This window comes from Cyprinus carpio, chromosome A13, assembly GCF_018340385.1.
Source record: "Cyprinus carpio isolate SPL01 chromosome A13, ASM1834038v1, whole genome shotgun sequence".
NCBI classification, from domain to species: Eukaryota; Metazoa; Chordata; class Actinopteri; order Cypriniformes; family Cyprinidae; genus Cyprinus; species Cyprinus carpio.
The window spans coordinates 27,570,528-27,597,365 of record NC_056584.1 but is presented as its reverse complement, the minus strand read 5'-3'; the positions used below and the strand labels follow the sequence as shown (position 1 = coordinate 27,597,365).

At 35.4% G+C, this 26,838-nt stretch overlaps 1 protein-coding gene across 1 annotated transcript in view; it reads right to left on the bottom strand.

Moving 5' to 3' along the window:
* Positions 1 to 638: 638 nt before the first annotated feature.
* Positions 639 to 26,838, bottom strand: part of LOC109109112 (heparan sulfate glucosamine 3-O-sulfotransferase 1-like) — a 55,216-nt gene continuing 29,016 nt past the window's right edge. Inside the window, exon 2 of the mRNA XM_042769565.1 lies at positions 639 to 2,907. Coding sequence (XP_042625499.1) covers positions 1,855 to 2,784 — 930 coding nt within the window. The 5' untranslated portion in view covers positions 2,785 to 2,907 and the 3' untranslated portion in view covers positions 639 to 1,854. The remainder of the gene's footprint in view (positions 2,908 to 26,838) is intronic.

Below are 26,838 nucleotides of genomic sequence, written 5' to 3'. Positions count from 1 at the left end.
TAAAATGAATTAAATTACATCAAAGTAAATTAAAACTATTTAGGAATGTATAAAAAAAAATGACAAAAACAACAAAATTACTAAAAATTAAACAAATTAAAACTGACAATATAAAAATAAAAGCTAATTCAAACTATTAATAACATATAATAGTATATAAATTGTAATAAAATAGCTGCTGTACAGCAGTGCAGCATCATTATTTTAATTTTTTACACGGCCTATTATAAAACTCACAACAATAAAACTCACATCAATAGATTAACATTCTGAGTCCCAAAATTAATGTAGAATGTTATTTTCCCCAGTCCCAATATTTTTATTTGAAACATGACTTTCTTTCTTTCTTTCTTTCTTTCTTTGCCTATTTCTTCTTTCTTTCTTTCTTTCTTTCTTTCTTTCTTTCTTTCTTTATGCTATGTGCATTGATTTATTTGGCAAATAGTTAATAAAGATATTGTACATTAAGACAGTCACTGTCACAAAATAAACCCTGTCAGGACGATAAAAGACGAGTTTTCTGTACTCGATTCCTTCAGTTTCAGTCAGTTTATCTGACATTAGAGCTTGTATAAACTGACCATTTTACTGTATGTTTCAAAAACCAGAGCTGAAGAGACGGACGAGATATTCAGGGCCCATTTCGGAAGCAGAACCATTTATTATCAAGTACAAGAATATCAAACAAATAGTGAGAGAGAGAAAAAAAAAGACTCAGATTTGTCTCGGGTAACTTTGTTACGACAAAGACACTTGACAGCAAAGTTATTCCCCCACAGCACAGTTTTAATATCTTACTCCTTACAATTTCAGATTGAACGCATGATCATTCTGAAGTCTTAAAGAGACAGTTCACCCAAAAATGAAAATGTTCTGTTAAGTTACTCTCCCTCAGGCCATTCAAGATGTAGATGTCTTTTTTTCTTCAGTAGAACGAGAAGATTTTTAGAAGAAGATTTTTAGCTGAAAACGTGGTCCTCGGTGATTCATAAAATGCAAGTCAATGGCTACCGTCACACTGAGAGTCAAAAGCACATACAGGCAACATGAAATTAATCCCAGCAAGTACTGATGATATACTGCGATCGTATGAAGTGAAATGATTTAAAACATTATCACCTGTAATCCTAAGTCTCAGGCAAACGGTCCGGAGTGATGCCCGGTTCACAAACGAATCATTCTTTTGAACCGGTTCTTTTGAAACAGTTCAACTCGGAACAAAGACAGATGAGCTGCTCATATGTGCATGCGTTTATGTGCCTAAGACATGTAAACCATCCACATTTCACATCATTATTGGGTGCTTTAATAACATAATTGCATATATTTTACGTCATTGCATGATTGCGTAAACAAACTAGCAAATTGGACCAATTCATTGAAACAATCTGTCCAAAAGAATCAGTTCGCAGAAAAGAATCAGATTTCCCAATTTGCCCGAGGGTCTGGATTACAGGTAATAATGTTGTAAATAATGTTCAGTTTCTTGCACAGACCAATCATTTCGCTTCATAAGACCTCAATATATCGTCAGGAGCCACTGGGATTCATTTCATGTTGCCTGTATGTGCTTTTTTGACTCTTAAAGTGCTGGAAGCCATTGACTTGCGTTATATGAGTCACCAAGGACCACGTTTTCAGCAAAAAATCTTCTTTACTGTCCTACTGACGAATAAACTCACCTACATCTTGTATAGCGTTAACAGTGAATTAGAATTTTTGGGTGAACTTTCCCTTTAAATGCAGCTGGAAGGCATTTAAGAGACGTGTCCGAGGGGGAGTGGTTTGTACGGTGCATCAGCTGTCAATCAGTCCCTCAGCTGGGCTGTGATTGGCTAATTCCAGCCCCTCCCACTACTGCCAGTTAAAGGTACGTCCTATAAGCCGGTAGAAGTTCCGATTGTGTTGGCGCAAGTACAAACGCAGCTGTCGCAGCACAGTGCTGTTAACAGGCGGATGCGGGCGTCCTTTAGACTCGTGCAGGCATCTCTCATGGCCATCACTGCGGATGCAGTAGAAGCCTTTGGTCTGGTTAAAATAGAAGTTGGACGCCACAATCCGAGGCGGCAGATCCAAGAAGCGCTCGACTCGCTGGAGCTCCGGTAAGGGGTCGTGGATCAGCGTATCCCCGTCCACAATGTGGATCTGCTCCAGAGGAAAGTGCTGAAGCCAGTTCCTCATGTGGACGTCGTAGAGACTGCGCTGGATGGCTTTGTAGCGCGTGTTTAGCGCGCCGTTCTTGACTAGCATGTTCTCGATGGCCTGTACGGGTTTGTGGTTCTCCAAGCGGTTGAAGTAGACTTGCGTATAGTCCGATATGACTCTCTCCGTCGGGTCTCTCAAGATCAGCAAGAGTCTGATGGAAGAGTTCATGGCGTGAATCCGTGCAGGTGCCACTGGAGACGTGAAATACCCCGGCGTCTTTTCAACAGTGATCTGATTTGGGTACGAATAGGGCATTTGGTCTTGGTACCATTCGAAGCCTTTGGCGTAGTTCTCGTCCCAGTCGAAGAAGTGAACTTCAGTGGCAGCCGCCGCCACTTCGGGATGGATATCCAGCATTTCCAGCAACGCTCTGGTGCCTCCTTTCCGCACGCCGATGATGATGCTGTGCGGAGCGTGTTTGCTGGTTCCTGGAGGGGGAACTAAAGAAGGGCCGACCGTATCGTTGCCCGGATCTCTTGGGGCTGACGTCGATCCGCCGGGCCACACTTGGATGTACTCTGGCGGGGCAGCAAACGTCCGGAGCGCCAGGAACAAAACATAGCTCAGAAGATTAGCCATTGAGACCGTGAGAAGAGATAGAGAGGAACTGCGGTCGCTGGCGGGTCGGTGTTAAAGGAATTTCTGTTCAGTCACAGCTGCAAGAGCTCAAGGTCGAGCTAAAGCCACCGGTCCACAGCGCATCTGGAAAACACAAGAGAAAGATCAACTTGACATACTGTTCAGATTTAAGATGAAATTAAGATTAAATAAAGCAAGCCTTAACAAGCTTAATTTCTCAAACAAACTAAAATGAAAGTCACTTAAAATATAAAAAAAAAAATATTAAAAATAATATGTATATAGATAGCGAAGTTTAAGTTGAAGTACTAAAATTACTAAAACTGAAAATAGATCAAGCTGTCAAACGATTAACTGCAATTAATCACATACAAAGTTATATATATATTGTACTTTGCACTGAGACATTATTATAGCTTATATTAATATTTGGAATCAATTTACATTTTTGTTTATGTTTAGTCATTTTGTTATTTTTTTATATTTATTAATTATTAAAACTATCTAGACATTGTTTTTAGTATTTTTTAGTTTATTTCAATATATCAACTGAAATAAAATTTTATTTTATTTTATTTTATTTTATTTTATTTTATTTTATTTTATTTTATTTTATTTTATTAATTATTATTATTTTATTTTATTTTATTTTATTTTATGTTATTTTATTTAAAAAGTTTATTTCAAGTACTGATTTTCTTTTCTTTTTTTTACGGTTCTAGTTTCAGATTTAGTTAACCATAACAACTCTATGCTAAATCACAATGAAGTTAGTTGTTATATACCCTCCTGAGAAAATGTGACCAAAATAACAGATTCCTCCAAATATTTCATAAATCAAAGCCAGTTAAATTGGTTTTATGTGCGGCCAGACACCGCATGCAATATTATTGAATTCCAGTCATAATGGCTGCTAAAACCCCCTCATAACTCAGTAAGCACTTTGATTATATGAAAAGTGTTGCTATGTTTATATAAAAAAGCATTGTAATTTTACTCTTGGCACAAAATTGCCCAGCAATCCACAGTCATACCTCGAGATCAGCGAGATCAATCCACTGCCGTCCTTTCTCAGATCACATTTATGACCTACTGGTTGTGTTACAGAGGATAATGAAGCACTAAATATACAACACTAACTGTGCAGCAGCAGAGACGTGTTTCTTTTCACTAAAGCTGATTCTTTTATCGCTTCAGCGGACATAAAGAGGAGCCAAGGCCAAAGTCACAGCCAAGACAGAGAAACGAGAGCGGAAAGATCCTCGCTGATTGAGTTCAAAGGATCCTCAAGTATCCCATGCAAATGTGTGAATTCGCAAACATCTTCTGACATTTACGCTTCATCAGATTCCCGAGCGCAGCAAACAGAGACACAGTTAACAGACCCTATTACACAGACCAAACAGCGGAGCCTCCAGTCACAATATTCCTCCAGTTAAAGGTCACTCCGGTGGCATTTACCGCCGCTCTCCAAACTGATTAAAGCTTAGAACTCTATTACAGATTACAGCCATCTGCACGCTTTCATGAGACACCATTACATGACTTGATCTCGGCTCTGAGAACACTTTATCCAAACTCCACTCATCACATTTTGTTCATTACGTTTATTATGATTAGCCTCTTCAAGTTCTTGGACGCTGACTGGTCACGCTGGTTTCCTGTGAAACGTGACCTGCAAGAAAACCCTTAGTGATAATTACAAACAAGGGCTGTCTAGGGCCCTACGATTTCCGTGATGGAGAGAATGCAGAAGCAATCCCAGAATCCAGTCATAAAAATGGAATTCACTGTTATATATCTATATATATATATACTCTGTATATTTTCTTAAATCACAAAACAGAATATAGAAAAGTTGTTTAAATTCATTTAAGCAATATCATAAAATAATTCATTTAAATTAAATTAAACCTGATGTGCAGCACTTTTGGCAAATTTCATTTACATATTAAAAGTTTAATTGTTGAAGTTTTGTGGATTTGTTTGATTTCCATAATTTTTTATAATAAATTTGTATTCAATCATAAAACACAGAATATAGATTAATTACAATGGACAACACAGCATTTCTGAAAAATACATTTTAAAGGGACATATTATTGATAAAAATAAAATAAAATATTATTACATTTTTTGGAGTTTTATGAATTCTATTGATTAGACATTGGTATTAATTAAAAATTAAAAAATAATGATTAGACATTGGTACTAATTAAAAATTAAAAAAATAAAATACAATTTTTTAAATTTTTAAAATTATGTTTGAATAATAAAAATGATTATTTTTTTATTTTTTAATGTTGATAAAATTTGTTAGTATATATATGGGTGGGAAATAAATTGGATTGTTTATTTATTTATTAAAACTTTATGTAAACAGAAAACATTTGGAAAATTGGAACAATTGCTTGAAATGGGAATTAAAAAAATTGTTAATAAACATTTTTTAAACAGAAAACATCAAAATTTTTAATTAATTGTTTGATTGTTTTTTTTATGAATTCAATCTGATTAGACATCCTTCTTGATTAGTAAAATTTAATTAAACCGAATAAATAATAATTAAAAAAAAAATCGAATCCAGAAAAAATTTAACTGAAAACATGGAATTTGAAAAAAACAAAAACACATTTCATAGAGCCCTATTATTATTACAATTGTAATAAATTATTAATTGTAAACTAAATTAATTAGTTCACATTTTATGTATTCAATTAATTACATGTACATTTTGATTATTAAAATCACATTTCATAGAGCCCTATTATTAATTTAGGAAAAATTATGCAGAAACTATTAAAAATTGGGGGGGGGAAAATAAAATGTGAAAAAAAAAAAACATTTCATAGAACCCTATTATTGTTAAAATTGTAATGAAATAATAAATTGTTAATGTTTTATGAATTCTTTTTGATTAGACAATCCTTTTTGGGAAAAATACAAATTATTACAGGGTTCTTAGCTTTAGGGTTTTGTTTCAGTCGGGTCTGAGACATGTTTTCATGACATTTACCCTCCTGGGCAGAAGGACGCTCTGCTGTCTGTATGACAGTGTAAACTTTATTTTCCCTCTTCTTCTGCCACAAAATGATTCCCATTTCTCTCTCTTTATTAGTCACATCTTCTCCCCATGAGCTCAGAAAGTGACAATGCTTGTGTCTCTGGCTGTAATCTGTGCGCGGGGATGGAGAGACGCCTGCAGGCAGGATGATGGGACGGACAGACGGATGGACAGATGAGGAGCAGAGGGGAGTGAAGGAGCTCCAGCGTTTGGCTGAGATGCACTGATGTGGCTGATGCACTGTGGCATTTCTGTCTGCCTGTCAGCGGTCAAACAGTAGAAGAGCTGCCAGGCCTGATGCTAACAGCAAGATGCGCGGCCAGGACTACTGTCGAAACCAATCCGGCTCACCGCAGCGATGCATGCATCAGAACCTCTAAAGCCAGCCCAGTGACCGCAAGCACTGAGGCTCTCAGGTAGTTTTTGGGTGGTACAGAAGTGTGTGATTCCCCCAAAATACATTTGGACACTTAAAAGTGTCTGAGTATCATTGCATTAGATAACAAATATCAAATCAAGTGACCTATGCAAAAAATAAATAAATAAAATAAAATAAAATATAATAAATAAAATAATAAAATCCTTACAGCAAACCAGCGTTTCTTTGCAATAACGTTTCTTTAAGGTTCACACTGGTGATTACCTTCACATTTTAATGCAAATGCATTTCCAGGTAATGCATGAATTGATAAAAGCTAAGTTGCTTTTGGAGAAAAAGCATCTGCCAAATGCATATATTAAAATGTACATTATTAAAGTACAATAATGACTTTTGTATGGACTAGTAATATTACAACTGTGTATACTGAACCTATGGTTTTTAAAACCAAATTGTGATTTTAATGAGTCACGATAGCCCTGAGACAAAAAGAAAAAAAGTTGTTACCTGTTACCAGGGTGTTGCTAAGGGGGTTTTCAGGGTGTTTTGGATGGTCTCAGGGTGTTGCTAAGAGGTTAAATGGGGTGTTCTGAGAGATTGCCAGAGTGTTGCTAGGTATTTTCTAGAGTGTTTGGGGTGCCAGGGTGTTGCTACTGTAAGTGGTTGCTAGGGTGTTCTGAGAGATTACCAGAGCGTTGCTAGGTGTTTTCTAGAGTGTTTGGGTGCCAGGGTGTTGCTACTGTAAGTTTGCCTAGGGTGTTCTGAGAGATTGCCAGAGCGTTGCTGGTGTTTTTCTAGAGTGTTTGGGCGCCAGGGTGTTGCTAAGTGGTCTCTAGGGTGTTCTGAGAGATTGCCAGAGCGTTGCTAGGTGTTTTTCTAGAGTGTTTGTGGTGCTTTTGGACGGTCTAGTGGTTGCTAGGGTGTTCTGAGAGATTGGCAGAGCGTTGCTAGGTGTTTTCTAGAGTGTTTGGGATCCAGGGTGTTGCTAAGTGGTTGCTAGGGTGTTCTGAGAGATTATCAGAGCGTTGCTATGTGTTTTCTAGAGTGTTTGGGATTCAGGTGTGGTGCTACTGTAAGTGGTTGCTATGGTGTTCTGAGAGATTGCCAGGGCGTTGCTAAGTGTTTTCTAGAGTGTTTGGGTTCCAGGGTGTTGCTACTGTAAGTGGTTGCTAGGGTGTTCTGATAGATTGCCAGAGCGTTGCTAGGTGTTTTCTAGAGTGTTTGGGATTCAGGGTGTTGCTACTGTAAGTGGTTGCTAGGGTGTTCTGAGATATTACCAGAGTGTTGCTAGGTGTTTTCTAGAGTGTTTGGGTGCTAGGGTGTTGCTAAGTGGTTGCTAGGGTGTTCTGAGAGATTGCCAGAGCATTGCTATGTGTTTTCTAGAGCGTTTGGGTGCCAGGGTGTTGCTAAGTGGTTGCTAGGGTGTTCTGAGAGATTGCAAGAGCATTGCTAGCTGTTTTCTAGAGTGTTTGGGTGCCAGGGTGTTGCTAAGTGGTTGCTAGGGTGTTCTGAGAGATTGCCAGAGTGTTGCTAGGTATTTTCTAGAGTGTTTGGGTGCCAGGGTGTTGCTAAGTGGTTGCTAGGGTGTTCTGAGAGATTGCCAGAGTGTTGCTAGGTGTTTTCTAGAGTGTTTGGGGATTGCCAGAGGCTAAGTGGTTGCTAGGGTGTTCTGAGAGATTATCAGAGCGTTGCTAGGTGTTTTCTAGATTGTTTGCGATCCAGGGTGTTGCTACTGTAAGTGGTTGCTAGGGTGTTCTGAGAGATTACCAGAGCGTTGCTAGGTGTTTTCTAGAGTGTTTGGGATCCAGGGTGTTGCTACTGTAAGTGGTCCTAGGGTGTTCTGATAGATTGCCAGAGCGTTGCTAGTGTTTTCTAGAGTGTTTGGGATTCAGGGTGTTGCTACTGTAAGTGGTTGCTATGGTGTTCTGAGAGATTTGCCAGGGCGTTTTGCTAGGTGGGTGTTTCTAGAGTGTTTGGGCTCCAGGGGGTTGCTACTGTAAGTGGTCGCCTAGGGTGTGTGTTCTGAGAGATTTGCCAGAGTGTTGCTAGGTGTTTTCTAGAGTGTTTGGGTGCCAGGGTGTTGCTAAGTGGTTGCTAGGGTGTTCTGAGAGATTGCCAGGCATTGCTAGGTGTTTTCTAGAGTGTTTTTTTTGTGCCAGGGTGTTGCTACTGTAAGTGGTTGCTAGGGTGTTCTGAGATATTGCCAGAGCGTTGCTAGGTGTTTTCTAGAGTGTTTGGATTCAGGGTGTTTGCTACTGTAAGTGGTTGCTAGGGTGTTCTGAGAGATTACCAGAGCGTTGCTAGGTGTTTTCTAGAGTGTTTGGGTGCCAGGGTGTTGCTACTGTAAGTGGTTGCTAGGGTGTTCTGAGATATTACCAGAGTGTTGCTAGGTGTTTTCTAGAGTGTTTGGGTGCCAGGGTGTTGCTAAGTGGTTGCTAGGGTGTTCTGAGAGATTGCAAGAGCATTGCTAGCTGTTTTCTAGAGTGTTTGGGTGCCAGGGTGTTGCTACTGTAAGTGGTTGCTAGGGTGTTCTGAGAGATTGCCAGAGCGTTGCTAGGTGTTTTCTAGAGTGTTTGGGCGCCAGGATGTTGCTAAGTGGTTGCTAGGGTGTTCTGAGAGATTGCCAGAGCGTTGCTAGGTGTTTTCTAGAGTGTTTGGGTGCCATGATACATTTTAATGATACTTTAAATGATACATTTTGAGCTGATACACAGATATACTTTGAAAAATGTTCATTCTCATTTTGAGAAAAAAACTGTGAACAGTTTTTATTGATATTTTTGAACACAGCATCATCAAATTAGGTAATATTAGATTTTTTAATTTATTTTTTTTTTTTTTTTTTTGCAAATGAGCAGAAATTTTTAAGATGCAGAACTGTGCTGCCAGGTTTGTGCCATCTCAAATCAATGATACACAAAATTTAAGGCATCAGTGATAAATGTATGCTTATTCTTCTTTATCTTTAATACACAGTTTGACTTCTAATTCAATTAAATTTCCAGGTATTTAGCATTAAACATGCCATTAGAGTCCTAAAATAACACGATTTCTCTTCTTTAGCGCAGCTGCGTGAGTGTCTGCTTCTGTCAGCTGCATCTATTTACAGACGCAATATGTTCGCAGATGACAACTCTTGATATATTCCTCTGTCTGCGCACACTATGGGACTCTATCTAAAGTTTAGTCATGAAAATGCGCACAGCACACGCATGTGTTGAGCTCCAGGTCTCTCCACGGGACACAAAGAGTCGCTAATTACCCAAAGCGGCTGTTTTTGCGTCTCATTCTTATTCAGATTCTCTGTTTTTCTTCAAGACAAGATGGAAACAGCAGGCAGCGTGATGCAAAGCGGAGCCTCATTTGAGAGCGATTAGCATAAAACAATAATTAATCCAATGAAGCCTGATATTACAGTGCTCTTTTCCCGCAGTATCACAACTGTTTTTACAGCCGATAACAAGGTTTGATCAGTGCGTAATAACACGGTGACGAGGTGAAACATCACAGCTCTCACACTAAAGCATAACACAGGTGCGGAAAACGTGAAGTCTAATGGGAATCTCAAGAAGCAATTCCACTAGTCATTGTTTTTTTTTTGCACTCTTAAAGGTTTCTTTATAGGCATTGATGGTTCCACGAACAAGCTTTAATATCCAATGAATCTTTCCACTGCACAAAAGGTTCTTTATAGTGAGAAATGGTTCTTTAGACAATAAAAATGTTCTTTATGGTAAGAGAAGGAGGCTCTTTTAAGAACTGTTCAACTAAAGATTCTTTTTGAGATTTTTGAGCAGGGAATTGATTCCAAAAAGAATTGATTCCAAAGCCTTGGGAATCAAGAATCAGGGAGTGGGTGGATCTGATTCCATCAAAGGGAATCGGGTAATATGTTCTTTAGGTGATTTAAATGTTCTTCACACTAAAAATTTTTTTTAAAGGTTTTACGAACTGTTCACTGAAACGTCTTTGGGGAAGCAAAAATGATTCCTCTTAGGGCTAGGAATCAATTCCAAAAGGATCGATTCTGAAGCACTGGATTTTTCTGAGTGGCTCCCTAAAAGTTATGGGTGAATACTTGTTATATTATGGTGCCCAAAATAAAGTTTTAGATAGACTGCAGATGGTCCAGAATGCGGCTGCAAGATTGCTTACAAGCACTGGCAAATTCGATCATATCACTCCGGTGTTAAAATCACTTACATTGGTTGCCTGTCATTTTTAGGATTCATGTTAAAATCTTGTATTTGTATTTAAATCTCTGCATGGTTTAGCCCCATCTTACATTGCTGGTCTAATCCAGGAACAAAAGTCAATGAGATCATTACGATCACAATCTCAGAAACGTCTTGTTGTTCTTCGGTCTAAGATGAAGTCTAGAGGGGATCGCGCTTTTGCGGTCGCCGGCCCTAAATTATGGAACAGTTTACCGTTATAAATGAGGGACCTTCCTACACTAAATCAATTTAAAAGCCATCTGAAAACATATTTATTTATGATAGTGTTCGATCAAGATAAGTGTGAAGGGTGCTAGTGTCATTTATTTTATTTTTTTTTATAATATATGTTTTATGATGTTTACACTACCTATTTAGACTTGTATGCATTTTCTTTTATTTGTCGATTTTTTTTCTTTGTTCATTGTTTTATTGCTTGTACAGCACTATGGTCAACTTTGTTGTTTTATTCAGTGCTTTATAAATAAATTTGAACTTGAATTTGAATAGGTTCTTTAGGTGATTAAAATATAATTAACACTAAAAAAAAGGGTCTTTTAAGAACTGATCACTGAAGGTTCTTTTTGGAACCGAAAACAGTTCTTCTTAGGGTGAGGAATCGATTCAAACAAGAATCGATTCCAAGGCTTTTGGAATCAAGAATCGATTCCAAAGGTTGATTCCCTTTGGAATTATGGAATAATTCACTCGCTAACAGTCTTGGGGGGTGTCTTTTTTATCATCTAAATGTTTCAGCACATTTGCAGGGTGATGTAAAAGACATTGATAAGGTAAACATATTACTCCAATCTTAAAAAAAAAAAACATCAAAAAGAAAAATGAGGAATGGATTCCAGATCCAGGATTGGGAATCGGAGTCGATTCCAAAAATGTTGAAACCTTTATTTAAAAATAAAGAGTGTGAAGAAACTCAAAGTAAAGCAGATGCTGATCAGTCATTTCATTCCCAGCCGGACTGCTGTGTTTACTGCGGTGGAGTGATAAGAGTGTGTGTTCACTCTCACACAAGCTGTAAACAGAGCACGCAGTTTTGAGCGCATGACACACGTGTGCTGGATGCTCTGCTGGGGTTCGTTACTTCAGCCGCGTGAGAAGCAGCTGAAGACTGGAGCTCGACCTGTCTGCAGTGATATAATCAACTAATCCTGATCAGAAGGGATGATGGGATATCCTCTCGCGGGTCAGGCCTCTGAGAAATCAATCCTCATATGTACTCGCTCTCGCTCGCTTTTTTCTTTTCAAAGCCCTTTCGCCTCTCTGTTCCCTGTTTACTCGTGCACTCTTTCTGTCAGACACACTAACTGTGCTTTTCGCTTTTTTGCTACATTTCTGGTCATATTTTGAGGTCATATTTAAACTAAAAACAAAAGAAAAAAACATTAAAATAAACATTATGTTCCCTGTTTTTCATATTAAGTGTATGTATGCATATATATAAAACTGAAGCCTATATATATACAAATTATATTATTAAATGTCTGATATATACATCACTCTCTCTCTCTGTGTGTATATATATATATATTCATAATTGTGAAATTATTTTCATGGGGTCTGTTGGATTAAATGGGGTGAATATTGTTGAAATGTATGCAAATTTATCATGAAAATGAAAATAAAGATCTTAATGGTCCATAAAAAACAAGGGATAAAGGCAAAAAAACAAAAACAAAAGAAAATTGTATATGAATGAAATTGTGACTGAAAATTATGTTTTATTTTTTTTTATATATATTTTTTTTTAATTTTTAGACTGATAGCATTTTAAGTGAAGAAGATATTTTACAACAGCTTTTCTATTGCCAGTTCCCATAACTTCCAAGCTGTTTTTAATCTATGAAATATAACTGATAAATTTTGCAATGCTTGACACACTTTTTAGTCATGCGAATAATCACCCATCTACATCACTCCAGTGCATGCATTTTTTATCTTGTAACAGCAAGCGACTTTAGAAATGCAAAAAACAGCATCTCACTGGGCTGATTTTGGGGTGAATATGACTCAGACCCGCTCCTGACAGGCTCTGTGAGACTCACACACTTTTTCGCTCTGTTCTCTGTCTTTCTGGACAGTTGTAGCTCATACTTTCACAGCCTTCGAACGCTGTAACGCTTCCCATGGTGCATCTTTCCCTCATAAGACAGCGTGTTTCTCTCTTTCTCACTCGTTTCTCAAATCACACCAGCGCAGAAGGCCAGCTAAACGTCTCATTCATAACACAAATATCTGACCATCATCGCAACAATTCACACCTCACCTTGAAACGATAAAAAGCTCGTCCTGAGAGAAACGCTGAGAGTGTAATACAGCTCAAGAGGTTTCCTGTGAGAGAACTGCACCCATGTTGGTTTGTTTGAGGAAGAAAACAATGCTTTGGGGAAACAGGCTTTCTAACAATCGCAGAATATTTCTCTACAGAGGCTGAAGGGTTTCAGTACAGCGGGACAAAGACTAGATCTCTGCTTCGAAACCAAGTGAGCTTCCTCACAATAAACAACACAAGAGAGACTATTGACTCCAATAGAGATGGACATTAATATGCTGCAAAATACAAATATTGAGTGAAACATTCAATTTGCAATTAGATTAAGGCAAGACACACCGGTGAATAGGCTAAAAAATAGAACTAATATTTATCACCATACTTCCCCAGTTGATTGATTGCATTAAGAATTGTTAACTTTTTTTTTTTTTTTTATTTTTGCTATTTTTTTTATTTTTTTTTTGTTGTTTTTTTTATATATGTTATTTGAAGTTATTTTTTAATATGCAAATCAAAGGCATTATGGAATTATTTAATTTGCTAATTAAACATGCACTAATTTGTATTCATTTCAAGAACAGAAATCTGAACAAATATGATAAAGAGTTGAAGGCATTATTTAATATGCAAAAAAAATTTTTTATATGTTTTTTTGATAAAGAGATTTATTTTTCTTTATACAGAATGTATTTTTGATATCTCATTTTTATCACACTATAAATCAGGAAATAAAAACTATATAATATCTAAAAATAAAATAAAATAAAATAAAATAAAATTATACAGAATGTATTTTTGATATCTCATTTTTATCACACTATAAATCAGGAAATAAAAACTATATAATATCTAAAAATAAAATAAAATAAAATAAAATAAAATATTGGGTTACAAAATATTTTTTCAAATCAAATGTTGGATAAGACATAAAATGCATAAAATGTTGTACTGTGTAAAATATACAATGTTGTATAACACTATGAAATGTTGAAATCTACAGATGCAAATAGATAAAGCAAATACTTTAAAGTGTATTTTGGATGTTTTCTTTCCACTAGTGTCAGAAAACACATTATGAAAAGCCAAATAACCCAAAATCTCAAAACTGATTAGTGCAATTAAAAAAAAAGAAATGCCAAATAACCCAAAATCTCAAAACAAACTTAAAAGAAGAAAAACACAAAAAAACTATTGCAAATGAAGAGTATGATGTTAGGATGTTGCCAAACTAACAACACAATTTAAATACGCATATAAAGACACTAAAAACAAGTGTTTGGCTCAACAACAAGAAAATGAATGCAACAGTTTTTAAGCTATGACAATTTCTAATAAAATTATGTTCAAATGGCAGCACTTTATTTTTGCAGTCCTGTTCTGCATGTACATATATATTATGTACTTATTATTGCAATTACAATAACTGGGTAATAACTAGGTACTAACCCTAAACCTAACCTTAAACCATTACCTTAAACTACCCAGTACTTTCTTAGGTAAGTACACTGTAAGTACACATACTGTAAAATAAAGTGTAACCTAACAAACTGCACTGAGTATGTGTAGCATTTGATTACTCAAAGAAATTAAAGTTCATCATAATTGAGTTGTGGCTCTGGAGGCAATGAATCTTATCTGTTGCCGTTTAAAAGAACAGCTAGAATAGGGCCTGCTAAATGTTACTTATTTAACATGTACATTTAATGAACAAGTAACATATTAATTGTCCTTATCCAGTCCTATCCAAAGCATGCTGGGAACTAGAAAACCCTGCCCAATTTTTAAAGTTAGCAAGATGATTTCATGAAATCAATTAATTTGTTTTGCATGTGTTTTTAATTTGAAGAATGTTGAGATATATTCAACACAGAGTTTAAATGCAATTTAACACATTTCAGTTTAAATTACACACAATATTAAGTTGATGAAATTATCAATATTATTTCTTATGTGATCATGAGATTATTGATTTGATGTTTGAAAATGTTTAATTAAATCAATAAATTCCTATTTTCATTAACTTGTAAACATGCATTGATTTAAGTTGTGGTAATAGGTTCCCTGAACTTCATTTTAGAGTGCATTACAGACACATATTAAGTAAAATAGTCTATTTTTATAGTTTAAATCATTTATAAACTTTTTTCAGTATTGAATGAAATATAAGAATATTTATATTCTCTCTCTACCTTCTTGGAAAATAGTTTCATCATAGCAGTGCATTCTGGGAAGCTGCAACATTTGATTGCAATAAAGCTTGATGTAGCCAATTCAACAACACAGTTTTAATAAGCATAAAAAGACATTGCACGCATAAAAAGATGATTTAGATGTCATTTAAAACATTAAAAGTCACCATTATTTTATTTTTATTTTTATTTCTTTGTTATCTGTTAGCTTTAAAGACATCAAAATGTTTGTCTTCATAACAACTGATTGCAGTAGATCACGTACCGAATATAATAGCAAAATTTTAATAAGCATAAAAAGATGCATGCATAAAGTTGGGTAAATAGGCAATTTTTATTTAAACTGGTCTTTTATTACACACTTAAAACAGATATTTTAGCATCAGTATAGATTTATCTTATCATATGGCATTACGGAACTCAAACAGAGCAGAAGAAAGCACAAGCAATGCTGAGATCACGGGTTTGCATGCATTTAAGGAAACTGCATACCCAGAAAGCCACTTTGGATAAAATCCATAATTGTAAATGCATAATTATTAATCTTGACAATGCAGCATTACCATTTGGAGCTATATTATAGTTGTTGTAGACCTTTTGCGTACAACTGATGTCTGAAAATGCTAGATTTGACTAGTAACAACAAACAGTCCATGCAGTGACTGAAACGGAGCACAGGAGAAAACGCAAATCTTTTTACAGGAAAAAACTCCACTTAGGCGGCAAACCTGCCAAATGAATTTCCATTTTTTATTAGGCTTTGCATTATTTTTCAGCAGCTCATGTAATTGGTTTCCCTCTGCTGAAATGGTTCGAGGGCAAATATAGCATTTTTCATTTGAATTGCAAACCGTCTATTCTGCATTGCCACACTCGGGAGGAACGAAACGTATTAAAATGTGCCAAAGTGTGTATGTGTGGAGAACGTGAGACCTGTAAGCAAGTCTCATAAGAATGGTCTCATCTCCAGGCACTCTGTGATGCCCCCAGGTGGCGAGAAGTTCATGCCTAAATATTACACTTAATATTATGAAGAAATGCACCCAAAAAGATTTATGCACCTGCCGGGACAATATTGTCTAGGTATTATGTTTTGTATTATGGTGGAGTGAACCCAAAAAGATTTATGCACCTGCCGGGACAATATATGTGCAGCATTCAGAGAAAAAGAAAACGGGAAAGGAACGGAAGGAGGGAAAGGGGGGAAGGGGGAGGGGACGACGAGGGGGGCGGAGAGAAGGAAAGGGGAGGGAGAAGAACCATGGGGGGTTAGGGGGGGGTAGGGGGAGTAAGAAGGAGAGGAAAAAAGGAGGGAGCGGGGGGGCGAGGGGGGGGGGGGACGCGGGAACCGGGGAGGGGGGCAACGGACGGGGGGGGGAGCCGATGAGTGAGCAGGGGGGAAAGGGGCAGGGGAGGAGGGGGGAGGAAAAAGGAGAGAAGAGTAGGCGAAAGGGGGGGAGAGAAGAAGAGGGAAAAGAGCGGGGGGGGAGGGGGGGGGGGAAAAAGGAAGGGGAGAAGAGGAAAAGGGCAGAGACGAGGAAAAGAAAAGGAGGGAAAAAAGAAAGGCGGGAAGAAAAGAGCGGGAAGGAGGGGGGGGGGGGAAGGGGGGGGGGGGGGGGGACCGGGGGGGAAAAAAGGGGAAGGGGGAGAAGGGAAGGAATTGGCGGAGGGAAGGGGCGCGAAGGAGGGGTGAAGGGAGGGGGGAGAGGGGGCCGGGGGAGAAGAAAGGAAAAAAAAAAGCAGAAGAGAAGAGGGCGAGGGGGGGAAGGGGGGAGTGGGGAAAGGGGAGGGCGAACCGGAAGAAGGCGGCCGAGGGGGGAGGGAGAAGAGAGACGAAGGGGGGGGGGGGGAGAGAGGGGGGAGGGGGGGGAGGTGGAGGGGAAAGGGAGCACGGAGGGGGAAAAAAGGGGAGGGTAGGGGGAGGGGCGGGAAACCGACGGGAGGGGGGGGGGGGAGGGGGGGGGGGGAGGGGGCCGGGGGAAAGGGGTGAAGGGGAGGAGTTGGCGGAGGGAAGAGGAGGGGGGGGGGGGGGGGGGGGCAAAAGGGGGAGGGTGGGGGGGGGGGGCGAGAAGGGGGGGGCGGAGGGGGGGGCCAGGGGGGGGACGAGGAGGGCTCGGGAGAGGGGCCAAGGGGGGAAAGGGAGGGCACGCACTGAGGGCGGCGGGGGGGGCGGGGACGCGAAAGAGCGGGGGGGAGGAGGCACACCGGGGCGAGGGGAGAGGGGAAGAAAGGAGAAGAGGAGGAAGGGAGGGGGGAGAAAGGGGAAAAAAAAGGAAAAGGAGAAGAAAAGCTTGTGCAGGAGCCATGGGTTTGTGTTGAGACGGGGGGTTGGGGGGACAGTGAGCGGGGGGGCAATGGGAGGGCGGGCGGGCGAGGAAAAGGTGGGGGAAAAGGGGCGGATAGTGGCGGTGTGCGACGGGGGATGGGGAGGGGAGAGGAGCGGGTGAGGGGAAGAACGGGAGAAGGGGGAGGGAAAAGAGTCCGCTGGGCGCGGGTGGGGGGGGGAAAAGGGAAGGGGGGGTTGGGGTGCGCCAAAGGAGGAGGGTGGGGAAAGGCGGAATAAGGAAGGGTGGGAGGATGAGCGGAGAGGATGGGGCCGGGGGGCCGAAAGGCAACGCCTACGCGGGGAAGTAATTAAGAAAAAAAGGGGTGAAAACAATGACGAAAAAGAAAAAAGCTGCGTTGAAATCAGCGAGGGGAAAGGGAAGAAAGGACAAAGGGAATGTGGTTACGGCGAAGAAGGGAAAAGCGAGGGGAGGGAGAGAGCGAGGAGAGTTGGGCGGGCGGGGGGGGGGGAGGAGAAAAAAGGGAGGGGAAAAGGTAGGGGAGGGAGAAGGAGAGGAGTTTAAAAAACTTCACTGTGGATAGATTTTAATATATTTTGCAATGGTTGTATATATATTATAAAAAAATTTAAATGGTCAAATATATCAGCTGTTATGACGGTTTATTACTACCTTAAATATGAGGGTCCAAAATATTAGTAAGCCACCAGGAATAGTGAACTGATTTTTGGTTTTGTATTGTTTTAATTATTATTTTTTTTTTTATTACAATGTTATTTTATTTTTGCATTTTGCATGATATTGCTATCATTATCATTATCTTTATTCTAATGGGAGGTATTGTATTATATTATGCCAACCCCTCAGAGTATCCTCAAGACTGATGGCATATCACAGAGTGATTTCATATTCTATACATATACTACCACATTTTGCTATCACGTTTGATGGCATAATTGCTGTAATCACGTGTAATCGTCTGGTTGTTTACGTCTTTTCTTGATTTTTCTGAGAATTTCGCCGAGGATACATATAACTGACAGTCACCCACTGATTAAGCTTATACTACACCTATGTTAGCAACTTAAATTTTCTGTCCAAGTTGCTTTGCAATGATCTGTATCGTAAAAAGCGCATATACAAATAAAACTTGAAATTGAATTGAATGGAATTATTTTTGTTTGTTTGTTTGTTTTTTAAATCAGGGACAAAAAATAATAATAATATTTTCTTACCACATCTACCAATGGAGGATTAATTGAAACAAGAAAAAGTTTAATTTATAGTTATTTATTTTTGTTAATGAATATGTATTTTTATTTTGCATTTAGCAATATTGCATAGTTTTATAATAATACTAATCATTATTATATATTATTATTATATCAGCAGTTTTTATTGTTTTTTTTTTTTTTTTTTTGATTATTATTATTATTTTATGTTTATTATCTTAATATTATATTTGTATTTTTTTCATTTTTTATTTTTTTTATTATTGTTTATGTTTTTTAATTTTTATTATATTTGACTTTATTTCATTTCTGCAATACCTACCAATGGGATATGAATTGAAAACAAATAAACAAACAAACGATCAAATTTTCTATTATTAGTATGAGGAATCACCATAGCTACATACTATTATTAACTTATTTAATTAAATAGATATGATTGTTTAAATACACTTCAATTAATCTACACTCTATATAATTATGCCCCCCCCCTTGTTACAAATTATGACATAAAAATTATCATATCGATATCTATATATCTATTGATATATCTTATATATATATCGTACTATTATAGAGATATATATATATTATGATCTTTGCTACAGGTTCAAAACTTTTTGTACGCTCTAAATTTAGGTTTATGAGAATAGCTGTGTTCTGCTGGTTATCCGCAGACCATTAAGGCTGTGTTCTGCTGGTTTAGCAGTAGACCTTAACATGAGGGCAGCTCTCTTAATTAAGCAGACGTTCAAATCATACGTCAGATGATTGGGTATTATTTTTTGTTAAATAATGACAGTCATCAACCCTGCAGGAACCAAACACTCAGGATGTGGCATAACATCATCTGTAAAGTCCTGCATTAAACCCCAGTAATGCCACCGCAGGGACGGGAAGGTCATTGTGTCGCAATCTGCTGAAGCATGCGTCAGGAGCACCACTAAACCTAATGTGATACCCAGTGTCAAAAACCCAATGTGGTCCTCTCTAGACCGAATTTCAACGACATCGTAAATCAATTGTATACCTTGTTTTGGCCAAATTTCTAGGGCCACTGTTACATGAAACTATAATTTTGGGGTCAGTAAGAGTCAAAATTTACTCATCAAGGACGCATTCCCCAAGTGATCAAAAGTGACAGTAAAAGACATTTATAAGGTTATCAAAAGATTTTGGTCTTCAAATAACTGCTTTGTGTTCTTTCGAAACTTGCTATTCATCTTCTGTTCGAATCCTGGGGAAATAACAGGTATCACAGTTTCCAAGCAAAACAAATGAGCGTATCGACAGCACAACTGTTTTCAACAGTGTAGATTAATAATCAGGAATGTGTCTTGAGTCAGAAAGATCATTCATATTAGAATGATTTCTGAAGATCATGTGACAATGACGACTGGAAGGAATGGAGCTGAAAAATTACAGGCTGCGCATCACAGAATAAAAAAATTTCCAGAACCAGAGATCAACATAACATACCCGCTGTTTTAAATTCTAAAAAGATTTAATTGTGTTTACTCGATTTTTTATCAAATAATAAAAGCCTTGGTGAAGAAGAAAACATTATAGAATATTTAGAAACCTCGCAACTTTTGTTATTGTAACATCACTGAGATACCATTATAGTTTTCTTTGTTATAACAACTGAATCATTTTTTACTTTATGTAATTTTGTGTGTAGTTAATTTTGACATTTTTAGTAATTAAAAAAAAGTATATAGTATATCAATCTATATATTATATTATAATATTAAAATAAAATATTATATTAAAAATTATTTAAATTAAATTTAATTAATATTAAAAAATAAAAAATAAAATAACAAAAATATAATATAAATATACATAAAATTTAATCAAAATAAAATATTAAAATATAAATAATATAAAATTAATAAATAATAATTTATATAAAAAATATAAAATATAATAAAATAAATTAGACAATAAATAATTAATATTAAGTTTAATATATTAAAAATATAATATATTTATTTTAATTATATATAAATAATATTAATTTATCATAATTTTTTATATTTAAATTTATATATAAATTTTATAAAAGATTTATCAATATTAAAATAATAATAATAAAATGATTTTTAATTAAAGTTTAAATTATATTTAATAAGCATTAAATTTACAGCCAAAAATCTAAAATAAATAATAGATATAAAAATAATTATCTATGTAATCCATTAAATGAGAAAAAAGATAGTTCTTTATCGTAAAATATCTGTCATTTACAAATGGTTATATAAAAACAACTGATGAAAGCCGCTAAATAAAAATTTATATTATACATAGTCTAAGAAAAAAATATTAAACTTAAACACTTTAAAATTAAAGAACAATACTATAATTATTCTAAATCTAATCAATAAATCATAGCGTAAATTTATACTAAATACAGAAATACAGATAATAAATCGCCCTTTTATAGTGGAAGTAATATATTATTAAACACAATAATTAATTATAAAAATATTATAATAAATAAATAAAACAATTCTCAAATACTATAATAATATAATTAAATACTCACTTAATTTAAATAAAAACTATGATTTAATGAATAATAATATTTAATAATAAACAACAACCAGCCATCATATAAAAAATATTGCATAGACAATTCAGTCAAATAAGGTCAAAGGCAGCGCTAATGGATATACAGCATTAAAGTTATATAAAATACAAACGGTGATGAGATTTTGGCATATAAATATGATGTATATAATAATGTGGTGTGTGTGTGTGTGTGTGTGTGTGTGGGTGTGTGGTGTGTGTGTTGCAACCAGCTGAAATAAAGTTTCTTATATTTTATGGCTTTCTTTTTTTTACTATTTTACGTCATGAAAATATTTTATTTCAAGTAAAGAATTTTTTTTATGGTTTTAATTTTAGTTTCAGTTTTAGTATAATAATAAATAAATACAACAAAATAACCCTGAAACAGAAATAATGTTGGTTATATTTAATTTAATAAAAACAATTACTGATATAAGACTAAATTTGGTTATTATATTTAAACCGCTTGAAGGTTGCATGTCAACTGCAGGACGTTTTAAAAATTAAGACTCAACAACAACACTAAATATAAATATCGCGTTTGAATTTAATGAACAGAACTTAATCTCTCAGATCTAGGAAATGAAATACTAAATCTTTTGATCTAGTTAATGCTGTAACAGTTTGGGAACAGAACGATTCCATCACTTCAGCATCCAGTTTGAGAATGGGGCTTGTATTTGGCGCCAGTCTGGTTTCAAGTGAAGGGAAGTTAAAACTAGAAAACACTCGTGATAATCACTTCGTTATTCTTCATACGGTCCGTCAAACAATTAAACCGTCTGTGCTGGAAACATCTCCTAATTTTTCTTGTTGTGATCTGAAGAGAAACACAACACTCCTGCTCATTTAGCCGCATCTCTGCTCCGCTGGAGAACGGATGAGAGGCCTAACGATTATCTGAATAACGAAAAACAAATGCCAGCATCTGCAAACATCAGAAAATGCCTCGGTGCTTTTTGCGATTAAAACACCTCTCTTTCAGACAGCACGCTCTGTGGTCAATATCTCAATGTGATGATGTTTCTCTGTCGTTTAATTATCTAAAGAGCACTAGGAAATGACATTATCTCCCCTCAAACTGCAAACATCACTATCACAATTGCTCATAGCTAGTGATAATGATTTGAACAAAACCTCTTACGCACGTAATTTATCCTGCAGCGTTCATGCTCTAGAAATACATTTCCTCTAAAACGGATAGAGAAAAACAAGGTTCAAATTTTTTAAAAATAAATAAATTAAATATTTAAATAAATAAAAATAAAGAAATATTAAATAAATAAATTCGTTATCTAAATATCCTAAAATAATTATTATTATTAATATAATTTAATTATATAATTATTATATACTACATATAAACTATCAAAATATCATCTATATATATATCTTTTATTATATATAATACATTAAATATTATATAATACTCTCGTTTGCACAGCTACCAATAGGAGATGAATTGAAACAAAATAAATACAAATTAATGAAATACCATTATCATAAAACTGTATTTTGCAATTTTTCATATTATTAATATATTATTATTACTTCTACTATTTTAAAATGTCTTAAATATTTTTGCCACACCTTCCAATGGGAGATTAATTAAAAATAAATAAATAAATAAATACAATATTAAATAATACATTTTTATTAGTGACCATTAAACTGTATTATGCATTTATCAATTTTGCATATTATTATTATTATTATTTCTACTACTACTGAACAATCCCTCAATGCAAAGTACTAAACTTCTGCACATAATTTATATAATGTTTAGTTTTAGAGACAAAAAATTTATCTTGAAGAAGATACAAAAAAGTTTGAAGAAATGTTTTGTTTTTGAGACAATAAATTTTTAAGTAAAAAATTTTATTTATTAAAATAAATAGATTAATATGGTTTAATATAATTTATTTATTTATAGTGTAAAAATGTTTTTAATTAATGAATTTATTTATAATAAAGTGATTATTAATATACTTTTTTTGTGTGTGTTTTTATTCACCATGATTTTTTATTAATAATAATAATAATTATCATTATTATTTTTTTACGAAGCTATAAATAAAACAGATTATTGTAGTATGCTTTATAAGAAAATACCATTTCCATGTATCAAGCTCAACATTTCATGCTCAATTCAGTGTGACTTGCCATTTCTTTGTATTTATTTGTAAAATTTACTTGCAGTAAACATTATTTCAACACCAACTTATTTCTACACCAAATGTAGATGAAAATATACAGCTGCCTTTTCAGATTTTAGGATGGTGGTCTTCGCAGAAGGATGATTATATTTGGGGGTCTGTAGCATCTAAAAGATTGAAAACTTGACTTGGGCCAGTAAACATCCCACAAAAAAACCCTAGCAACCACATAGAGTATCCTAGAAACCACATATCAATAGAATGCATTAGCAACTGCAGAGTAATGCAATAATCAGTCCAAACACCTTATGTAAGCTGCAATAGCAACCACGAGCAACTAATAGACTGCAATATTGGTTTAAGTGCTATATTTTTCTTTTCTGTTATTCTTCAGGCGAGCGCTGCTCACTGTATCTTCAGAAAACACGGCTTCCCGTCTTTGAATCGCCTCTAGTTCAGAAGAAAATGATTAGCGCTGCTCAGGTTTGCGTAATTGCACATTTAGCATCTCACCAGTGCATTCTCATCAACTCTTTAAACAGTCGTTTCCTATCATTTTCTCACTCATTCGGTGCGGTATCTCCTTCTCATTCAGGCCGAGACGCACACATGCATACATAATGAATGAATGACTCGATTGAATAAAAACTAGAGGTGCTTCAGATAAATGACTGTGAGGGTGTAAATCTTTGATGAGGCCCATCAGATCATTAATGAGGGTGATAATACATAGATTTAACGACAAAAGACAGAAATGTGTTTTCGCCATCAATGCCACATTAAAAGTGGGAAATTTCAAGAGATATCAGCAAATGAAGTCATAAGCGTGTGTAAAATATTTGCTCAGAGGACACAATTACACTTGAGTGAACACACAGCATTAGAGGAGGTAGAATGCGTTTTCGAGATGTGATTGTTAGATATTGTGCACATCTTTGCAGCTGGGTTCACACAGATACAGGCATTAATGTGTCACTAATCCAGTTTCCACCACCCATGTATACCCATGTTTGATGAGTCGCCCGTGCACATGCCTGCTTTGTTGTAGGAATTGTTTGCGTGTTTGTAGATGTGTTTGTGTGTTCTGTAGATATGTGCTTGGTGAGTGAGTGCAGTTTGTGAGGGCGGAGCTAGAGTGGCAGCTGATGGGACGGATCCATCAGTAAAGCTGGGAGGAGACGCTCTGAATTCATCAGTGCTGTAAACAAAGCTGTGGCTCGGAGGAAAAGAGGCGGGATGCATTCAGTATTTGAGCTGTGAGGGAGTGGAGGGGAGCAAATGAAGCTTGTTTCACCTCCCAGTGGTCACAGAATCTACAGAGTGGAAGTATTTCATGCCAAGAAACTGTATTTTTGCATCTGTTATATATATATATATATATATATATATATATATATATATCTATATATATATATATATATATATTATATGCAACATTATATGCAATATTATAATAATAATAATAAAATAATAATAATAATGAGGTATTAAATAAAATATATCATATTGCATATATAAAAATAAAGGTAGAATTTATATGATAAAAATGTAGGAAAATATATACAATATAATAACAATAATGAATATAAATAATGACAATAATAATAATAAATATCATTATATTATATAATATATAATTTATTGTATTACAACAATAATAGAGGATAAATATATAATTGCATATATTTTTAGAAATTAAAAAATATGATTTATATTATAAAAACAACAACCATAATAATAATAATAATAATAATAATAATAATGATAATATCATATTGCATATATAAAAAATTAAATAAAATGTATATTATAAAAATATATTGAACATTAAACTTTAAAATATTTATTAGTAATCAAATTTAATATTTATACTTTTTTATAAAATATTATTTTTATTAAAAATATTTATTTTGTTTTATATAATAAGAAATATGCTGTGTGTATGTACCTTTTTCATTTTATAACAACATAACATTTACATTTCTTCATATTATAATATTTACATTTTATTTTATTTCATTGTGTTTGTTTTGTTAGATAATTAAAAGTATAATAATTATATTGTTTATTTAAAATAAAATAATTATAAATAAATATGATTATATAATTTAAAATATTATTGTATTAAATATTACATTATAATATAAATATCTAATATATATTATATTTTATTGCATTATAATACACTTTATTATTATAAAAATATTATTTATATATTAATAAAATATTAATATTAATTTTTTTGTTTGTGTATATCTATTTTTACAATGTTATTTTATATATGCATTTTATTTCAATGTTTTAATTTTGTTTAATAATAAAAAAAATAATGATTCATTATTTTTAAAAGTATAATTACAGAAACCCAAAATATTATAATATTTTTAAATGTATTTATTAATTATTATAATTTTTATATAAGAAATATATACTGTGTTCGTGTGTATGTGTATGTGTATATATATAATTAGCATAATATTTATATAATCTTTTGTATTTTTGCAATGAAATGTATCATGTTTCCGTGAGATTCAACTATGATCTCAGTCGTTCATTTAGTGATGAACTAACACATGGTTTCCTTCTGATTTGATTCTGAATAGAAACTTCATTGTGGATTTGAATCTCATTTGAATTCTGACATTACATTGCGTAACGTGACGTGACATACAGCCAAGTATGGTGACCCATACTCAGAATTCGTGCTCTGCATTTAACCCATCCAAAGTGCACACACACACCGTGAACACACACACATCATGAACACACACCCGGAGCAGTGGGTATAATTTATGCTGCGGCGCCCGGGGAGCAGTTGGGGGTTCAGTGCCTTGCTCAAGGGCACCTCAGTCGTGGTATTTCCGGCCCGAGACTCGAACCCACAACCTTAGGGTTAGGAGTCAAACTATCTCACCACTAGGCCATGACTTCCCCTAGATTTCCCCTATAGATTTGAATGTAAAGTGCTGGACGCGTGTTGACATCAGCAGGCTTTGCGAGTGTGTTTTGCTGAGAGAGCTCCATCTCTGTGAGGATCAGCGGCCTGACGCTCTCAAATCTGCTTTCGTCAAGGGACGCCGCTGCCGATGCTTTCCAGGCATTTATGCAAATGTGCAGCAGACTGTACTCGACACACCTCCTCATGCATTTGAGCTTTTCCTCCTCTCTCGTATTCTCCATCTGCTCTCGTTCCGTTCTTTATTAGCGCTGTTTGCATCACTGTTGCTCGTGCTACTCTTACTGTAATTATTAAACTTCACTGTGTAACTAATCTCACACAGTTTGTGCTACAGACATGCAGAAGACCTGAAGTCTTGAACTTACACTGAAAGAGCGACCCCAGAGTATCTCAGAGCTCCCTAGCAACCACATAGCAGCGCCCTGGCAACCATCTAGAACAGCACGGCAAGCAAATAGCATCCCTTGACTAGGGCTGGGCCCCAGGTGGCAAATTTAGGTTATAAAAAAGTTGTGGGAACATTGTTTTGAAAACATTGAAATGCCCAGTTTTCTTGTCTTTATTTAAAGGTTACAAAAACAATGGTTTATTAACTTAATTTTCACTGAAAATAAAATGTTATTTGAACGCTGAGTTTTAACGTTTCTTTACTCTAAAGAATGATTGTTTAAAATATTAATTTTCTTTTTTATTTGGATGGACAGCGCTGGGT